The 8,783-nt window shown below is 43.2% G+C and overlaps 1 protein-coding gene across 1 annotated transcript in view; it reads left to right on the forward strand.

Moving 5' to 3' along the window:
- The window catches only part of LOC119599257, a 10,945-nt gene that overhangs the window by 1,215 nt on the left and 947 nt on the right, over window positions 1-8,783 (forward strand). Inside the window, exon 2 of the mRNA XM_037948990.1 lies at window positions 256-434. Coding sequence (XP_037804918.1) covers window positions 256-434 — 179 coding nt within the window. The remainder of the gene's footprint in view (window positions 1-255; window positions 435-8,783) is intronic.

Here is an 8,783-nt window from a genome sequence, read left to right on the forward strand (position 1 = left end):
TGTTTTTTACCACAATTTTATTTAATTTTGTTTAGTTTTTTTCAAAAAAAAATTGCAAAATTTAAACTTGTTTCCCGTGAACCTCCATCCTGCCCACTATTCAGGACAATAAAAATTTTTCTTATTTAATACTACTAACACGACATGGCACCCAAAGCCGGTAGAACGCACCGCGAGGGGAGGAGGCCCCCTGTCCCTCCCCGAGGTTTGTTCCCTTAGAAGGGGTTTTTCAGCGGCATTAGAAAACCCCTGAAGGATTCAGCCATGTGGAGATATATCGCTCCGTTGGGAAAGGCTTCTCAGCCAAAGCCGGAGACGGGCGCCCCATCAATCCCCTGACTCACTCGATCGAGATGACGCCGCTGCCCGTGCTGGCCCCCAACGCTGGTTTTCCCTCCGAGGAGAAGACCAACACAAGCCCCAGAGCGAAAAGCGTGAGCACCCGCTGATAAAATAATTTTAGGTAAATCGAAATAGTACGTGAAGTTCCTTTGGGGAAAGGAAAATCACCCCGATTGCCATTTTGCCAATGGGTGGGCAAGTCAGCCCCAAATATGCTGGGCCCCCAAACCCGGATAAAAAGAGAGAATGCTCCTAAAAGGTAACACCAGCACTCTCCCGGGGAAAGGAATGGGGACCCTACCCCGTACCCCTCCAAGAGCATACAACATGAAAACTACAATTTGGGATATGCGTGACCCGGCGGCCAAACATGAACCCACCTTAAAAAAAAAAACAAATTTTAATATATATATTAGTGTATATAAAAAAATAATAAAGTTGTATGTGTGGCGGGTATTATATTTAATTTTTACAGATTTTTTTTTGCATATGATTATATGTGCTTTTATTTTTATGATATATTGGTTATATAATGGTTTTAGTATGTGTGATATATGTATTATACCCACACACACACAAACACACACACACAATATATATATATATTATTATATATATATATATATTAAAATATATACAGAAAAATATACATCTTATATATATTGGGTATACATATATGGTTGCCAATTCATAAATATAATATATATATATATATTATAAATATAAAAATTTTATATAATATATATAAAATATTAAATATAAAAATATAAATTTTATAAATTGTATATATGTATATTATAAAAAAAATATTTATATAAATAATATATAATATATATATATTATATATATTTTATATTATATATATATATATTTGTGTGTGTGTGGGGTTGGTGTGTGTTTGTGTGGTGTAGATTTTCCATCTACTATCTATCTATCTATTTTTATTAGATAGATGATAAGAAGAAGTAGAAGATAGATAGATAGATAGAAAGATAGATAAAAAAATACATTATATAATTTATATATATATATAAAATATATATAATATATAATAGAGAGAGAAGAGAGAGAGAGAGAGAGAGAAATACATTCATATATTATATATTATATATATATTATTTAAAATATATATATATATATATATATATATGTGTGGGGGTTGTGAGTGTGTGTGTATGATGATTCTCTCTTTTCTCTCTCTTTTTCATGCTCCTCTCCTATAATCTGTTGTTATATTTTTTTTTCTCCCTCGTTTGCCTCCCCCCTCCCTCCTCTCTCTCTTTCCCTTCCCCTCCCTCTCTTTCCCTTCCTCTCTCCTTTTCTCCTTTCTTCCTCTCTCTCCCTCCCTCTCTTTCTCCCCCTCCCTTCTCTCTCTCCCTCCCCCCCCTCTTTCCTCTCTCCCCCCTCCCCCTTTTTTCTCTCTCCCTCCCCCGTTGCCTCCCGTCTCTCTCTCTCTTCTCTCTCTCTCCTTCTCTCTCTCTCTCTCTTCTCCTCTCTCCCTCCCCCGTTTGCCCCCTCTTCCCCTCTCTCTTTTCTCTCTCTCTCTCTTCTCTTCTCCTCTCTCTCTTTTCCTCTCTTTTTTTCTCTCCTCCTCTCTCTCCTTCTCCTCTCTTCTTTCCTCTCTCCTCTCTCTCTTTATTCTCTTCTCTCCTCTCTCTCTCTCTTCTCTCTTTCTCTTCTCTCTTCTCTCCTCTCTCTCTTCTTAAACCTCCCCCCCCCCCTATACAGGATAAAGTGTCGGCCCCTATCCCAAGTGTCGGCCCGTCATCTGAGGGGTCGGGGGTTCGGCCCCGCCCCGGCGCGAGAAGTTTAAAATGTCGCCGGAGGTTACTGTGTGGCTGGGCACCGCGGGGGCAAGGACTCGGTTAGCCGAGTCAGCAGCAGCGACATACGTGAGCAAAATCAGACAGACAGTAGGGCCCCACCACGAATATCCATTTTAAAAAATGGAATCAAACCAAATTTAATCTTAAAAAAAACTCTCTCCCTCTCTCCCCTCCTCTCTCTCTCTTCCTCTCTGTTTTCCTTTTCCTCTCTCTCTTTCTATATACATTAACACACACACATACACAAACCCTAATGTAAACACAAACAAACAAACAAATAAACAGACATATACCCCCCCCAATCCCTTGCCCGTTGTTGTCGTGGGGGGGCTTAGGAGGCGGAGACTGGGACCCAATGATGGGGAACCCCCCAAACCCTTTGGGGATCAGCCCTCGACTCAAAAAATTTGCATGGTCTTTATTTTCCTTCCCCCCTTTTCGTTTTGCCCCTTCACCAAACCCTTCTGCTATCCACCTCCTAAGGTGTGAGAGCCGTGCTGAAAGGATGAAAGGCTGACTTTGTGCCAGTCCTGAACGGCCGAGGGACCCATGGGCACGGTATTCCCTGATTGTTATCTAGCCCTTACCCCTCAAGGGACCCTGAGGGGTGGACTGTTTTTATCCCCAACATAATCCAGGTTACCATGGCCAATAATGAAAACCTTCCCCCACTATTAGGGGCAATGAGGCTTGCCCCTATATCAAATAGCCCCAAAGATGTAAACTCATCCGATTCCCTGACCCCAGGCTCTCCTTTGACCACGGCTCCGAACCCTGCAACAACTCCCCCCTCATCAATGCCTACTAGTACAGTAGCCAACAACCACTCCTTAAGGAACCTTTCCACTCTCCCAGCCCGCTCAACTTCATCACCTCTACCCCACAACCTCCAACATAAAACCCCCCCATCCTCCCTTATTAATACCTTACAGCCTTATTGCCCACCTCCCCATAACACTATCTCCCTCAAACTACTCCATCGTCACGCACCCGCCCTTCGACTACCCCTATCACTACAACAATATTGAATACCCTCTCAGCGCAGCCAAATGGGACCGATTTTTCGTGACCCCCTCCCACAGCTCCCTACTTGAAAACCCACCCTTCTTTTCCCAAACAATGTCTCCAAAAACAAGTAGGTAAAGTCTTTTTCCTTTAGCCGCCCCGACCGCTCCCGTTTTGTCACAGTAACATCCGAAAACCAAGCCATAGCATTAACAAAACTAACAGACATATATGGTAACCCCATCCTTGCAGAAACCCCATCCAACCTCAATACTTGCACCGGAACAGTTTCAATCTCCCAGCAAATTGCCCAATCTATGACAAAGTTTGGGTTTCAGTTTGTGGAGAAGACCTACTTGCCTGTCTCACAGACTATGATGCAACGTCGTACAATGCTACTCCATTCCCCCCAGAGGTAATCGAAAGAAACCCACTAACATAGCCAAAATTACCTTTCCGTAGACAGGGACCTTCCCTTTTAACGTTATATAGGAGGAGAATCCCCCCTGTTCGTCCATACCAACCTCCTCCACGTCAGTGCCAAAATTGTTGGCGTCTAGGACACCAGCCAAACATTGCGTTCCACAGCCAGATCCCCAAACTATGTGCCCAACCGGGCCATACACGATCAAAACTGCCCTGCACAATCACGCACATGTGCCAACTGTGGCGGCCCCATAATGTATTTATAGGGGTGTCCCACTCCCAAATTTGAGTCTGAGGTAGCAACTCTAGATTCAAACTTGGACTCACACTACGTGAAGCCAGACAAGAAGCACGTCGACGTGGTTTCTCTCTTAATCCTTACTCAGTAATACTGCTCATTCTCCCCAATTCTCCAAAACCCCCCCCCCCTACATCTAAACCCCCTCTTCTACCTCCTCCCTTCCCAGTCAAACTCTTTTGCCATCCTAAATCCAGACACTCCAATCTCTACTACAGATATTCAATCACCACCACAACCCCAAAACCTTCCCCCCCCCTCCTCGCACTACCCGTAACAGACAGAACAAACGTTCCACCCCCTCTTCCCCTACCACACAATCAACCTCCACCTTCCTTACTCCTTTGCTTGAGACCCCAGCCTCTCTTCCCCCCCTCACAAGAAATCCTATACCCCCCAAAACTCCCAAACCAACTCCTTAGAAGAAACCTTTGAAAATATTCAAGATTACCTAATAAAAACGACACTAAAACCCCAAATTACAACTCCTGCTCCTTCAACACTCCAAGTAACTGCTGATATCCATCCTCTCCTAACGATATCCCCCCTACACCCAACCCTCCTAACCCCTCCCAAACCACAACCCATCCCCCCCGACCCCAACCCCCAAAACCCCGCCCAATTATCCCTCCCACCATCCCCTATCCCTTCCACTCCCTCCTGGATACACCGTGAATCCCTAATGTCACAAGTATCCCTTCTCAGACCTCCATCTCTAAAAACCCCTCCTAGTAGAACACCAACTCCCACACCTCTCCCATCTCAGACCTCTCAGTCCTTTTCCCACCCTCTAGCTGTTCCCCCTCAAAATCAGTAAAGATAAACTATCCTTCATTGGAATATTCGCGGTTTCCGCTCCCAACAGACCTGACCTTCGTCATACCCTTTCCTCTTATAGCCATCTATTGTATCCCTCAAGAGCCCTTCTAACACATCCCCAATACCAATCCCCAATTATCATTTGTCTCATCCCCACATTCCCTTTATGTCTCATCCATACTTATCAATCAGAAAACACCTTATGTCATACCCCCCTTAAAACCCAATGTCCCTTGCACAGTTATCCGTATTTTCCTTCATGTTGGATCACAGTGATATCAGTCTACTTCTCCCCATCCCACCCCATTGACTTGTTGTTTTTGAAAATCAAATTTTCCCAAACTTCAACCCCCTTTCCTCATAGTTGGTGATTTTAACTGCCGCCACACTCTATGGGTGATTCTATCACAAACCCCCGAGGCCGATCTCTAGAGCGCTTCCTCTCCACAGTGACCTTACTATACAAAAATTCAGATCGCCCACACACTTGATACACGCACGCAACTTTTCATGCATGACCTCGCTCTATGCTCCCCTTCTTTCATTTAGATTTCCACTGGTCAGTCTTAGACCCCTTTCCCTATAGTGACCACTTTCCCGTTCTCCTTTCTCCTACTTCATACGTACCACTCCCTAACTCCCCACGTGGTGTTTTGATAGAGCTGACTGGCATACTTTCACTTCACTCTTGCTATTCATACCCTCCATCCTCCCTCACTTCCATTTCAGAAATGATACAGTATTTCACAAATACAGTCTTAAGAGCTGCACATACAGCTATCCCTCGAACCTCAAGACCATATACCTCCAAATGTGTTTCCATGGTGGAATTCTGATTTCACTAAAGCACTTCGCTTAAAACGTGCAGCCTGGAACAGTTACCCCTACAAGAGAGGTACTCCAAATCAAACTATCAGCCCCTTTTCTCCTTTAAAAGAGCAAACTGCCAATCTCCGTCGTACAATCCGGAATAGTTTAAAAAAAATAGCTGGCGAAATTATGTTTCATCAATTACATCCTCTACATCTATCTCAAAGGTTTTGGGGCCGAACCATAAACTATAGGCAAAAAATCCCCCCCATCCTGCCCCTGTCCTCCATATTCGAAATACCCTCATTTCTGATCCCCTCCAAGTCGCTAAGAACTGGGTGATTTATTTCCGCCAGGTCAGTAGTGGTTCTCACCTATCTTCACACTTTTCTTCTATAAGACCACCAGAGAAAAAGTACCCCATTATCTTCACCCCATCCTCTGATGAGTCCTATAATGCCCCATTTTCTTCCTCTGAACTCATTGCTGCCCTACCCAAACATGCCGTAACATCATGAAGGCCTGACTGTATTCACTACAGTATGCTCCGGCAACTCCATCTTCCCCTTATCCTTCCTCTTAAAAATTTTCAACCACATTGGACATCAGGAAATTTCCCTTCTAATTGGCGAGAAGTCTTATCCTTTCCCCTTTCCCGAAACCCAATAAATCGGGTACCCTTCCTCAAGACTATCGCCCCATCGCACTAACTAGCTGCTTGTGCAAAGTATTAGAGCGAATGGTGAACTTCCGCTTAATGTGGTATCTTGAATTCAACAATCTTCTCTCTCCTTCCCAATTCGGTTTTCGCCGTGCCAGAAGCACAGCTGACCCCCTTGCTCATTTTGAGACATATGTTACATCTGCATTTTCACGCCATGAAAACCATACTAGCTATTTTTTTTGATCTAGAAAAAACATATGAACGACATGGGGTACCATATCCTCCAAAAAATTTTCCTCTCTAGGCATACGTGGAAACATGGGGTCTTCATAAAGTCCTTCCCCTTCCCAACGCACTTTCCAGGTTAAAATCGCCTCTTTCACATCATCTTCTTTCCCCAAATCGAAGGTGTCCACAAGGCAGTGTGCTCAGTACACTTTATTCCTTCTTGCTGTTAATGATTTGTCTCAGTTTACCACCAGGAGGGCCGGTCATCACATATGTTGATGATTTAACCATCTATGCCTCTGGCACATCCATACCAAATCTTTACCAATTCTTCAATCTGCAATCTCATCAGTATCTTCCTGGGCCCCAAACCATGGCTTCCCCTTTTTTACCTCAAATCTTTCTCATTCTTTCTCTCGCTCACGTGTAGGTCCTCTACCCCACTCTTCTTATATGGCACTCCACTCCAATGCCGTTCCTCTGGCAAAATTCCTAGTTGTCATTTTTGACTCCAAAAATGTCCTGGCGAGACCATATTTTACACATTAAAGAAAAAGCTCTCCGCCTCTTCGAATCTTAAAAAAAATCTCTCCCATATATCATGGGGCTCAGATCGCAAAACTCTCCTTCATCTTCATGTTACTTGATCCTCTCCACTCTGATTATGGATGCCATATCTACTCCTCTGCCTCAACTTTTCTCCTTGCCCATCTTTATACAATCCATCACTGTGGTCTTTGTTTGCACTAGGCGCCTTTCGCTTCCTCCCAGTTGAGAGCCTGTACACTGAATCAGGCATACCATCTCTATCTCGACGTCGTGCCTCTCTCTCTCCGAGCTATGTTCGATTCCACCAATTTTCCCTCACTAAACTAAATATCCCCCAACCCTACTTCTTACCTTAGTTCATCTCCACGATTACCCACTCCTTTCTCAACACGCATGGATACCCTCCTCTCACATTCCCTTTCCCCCATCTCCAACCTCTCCCATTCTCTGCCATTCCGTCCCTCCATGGCTCATACCTCACCCCCATATTTGCTCTTCTGTTTTCCCGACCCACCAAAATCAAATATCCCTCCTACGTCCTTCTCACACATTCCTTGACCATGTCTCCACTCATTCCTCTAGTATTTATGTATATATTTATGGCTCCAAAAACCACCCCCGGTGCTGGGGTTTTTCAGTAATCTTCCCAACTCGTACTTTCAAATATCCCTTCCCCTGAATCCAGTGTCCTTACTACAGAATGTATGCACTCCTTTTTGCTCTAAAACACATATCCCCACTTTCCCCTTCTCTTTTACAATTTTTACGACTCCCGTAACTCATTAACTCTCTAAAGTCAATACACACCACCAACCCCCTTTTTGTAAGATCAGAAAATGGTGTTTAACTGTCCACACCCATAAAACAATCAAATTTTGCTGGGTGCCAGCCATGTTTGGGAAACCCCGGCAATGAACAGGCAGATACACTAGCACGCCACCCCTCTATGTCCACATCATACCAACCACGCTTTTCACATATCCCAGCCACGGATTATTACCCACACTTTAAGACCTTTGTATAAACGATGGCAATCTTTTTGGTTTAAGCCTCCGCACTAATAAATTACATTCTGTAAAACTATCAATTCCTCCGGGGCAGCTCCATTCATCGGAACAGACGTTGGGAGACTGCTCTCGCCCGCTTACGCATTGGCCACACCCGTCTAACACACTCCTATGGGTGTCACAATCTGACCCCCTTATGTTCCTTTTGTAATGTTCCCTTTCAATCCCTCACATCCTATTATCGTGCCCACGTTTGAAAAAACCCGTACTCTGCTTTCCATCTATCCCCCCTTCACCGACTCCCAACCTATCAGACATCCTTTTAGAATCCCCCACTTTCGCTTCAAACAACCTTTTTCTCTTTTCCCCAAACGCATACATATCCTTCATCTATCTAACTCCTTACCACACCCGACCCTAACCCCTTTTACTCACCAATTCCTTTGCCCAGCTTTGGGCAACTAATCACTAACCCAAACCCCCCTTCCCAAACATTAACTATAGTGCTACATGACCTAGATGTCTAGCACATTCTTGCTTTTAACCATTAACCATTAACCATTAACAGACATATAAATTTTTCTATATGGATATATATATATATATATATATATATATATATAATATATATATATATATAGATATTTATGGTATGTAAATATATATATATATATATATACACAACATATTATTTTAAAATATATTTTATATATAAAATATATATATATATATATATAAAATAATAATATATATATAATTTAGTGGGTATTATATGTATATATATGTATATATATATATGTATATGTGTA

Source organism: Penaeus monodon, chromosome 42 (genome assembly GCF_015228065.2).
Source record: "Penaeus monodon isolate SGIC_2016 chromosome 42, NSTDA_Pmon_1, whole genome shotgun sequence".
NCBI lineage: Eukaryota > Metazoa > Arthropoda > Malacostraca > Decapoda > Penaeidae > Penaeus > Penaeus monodon.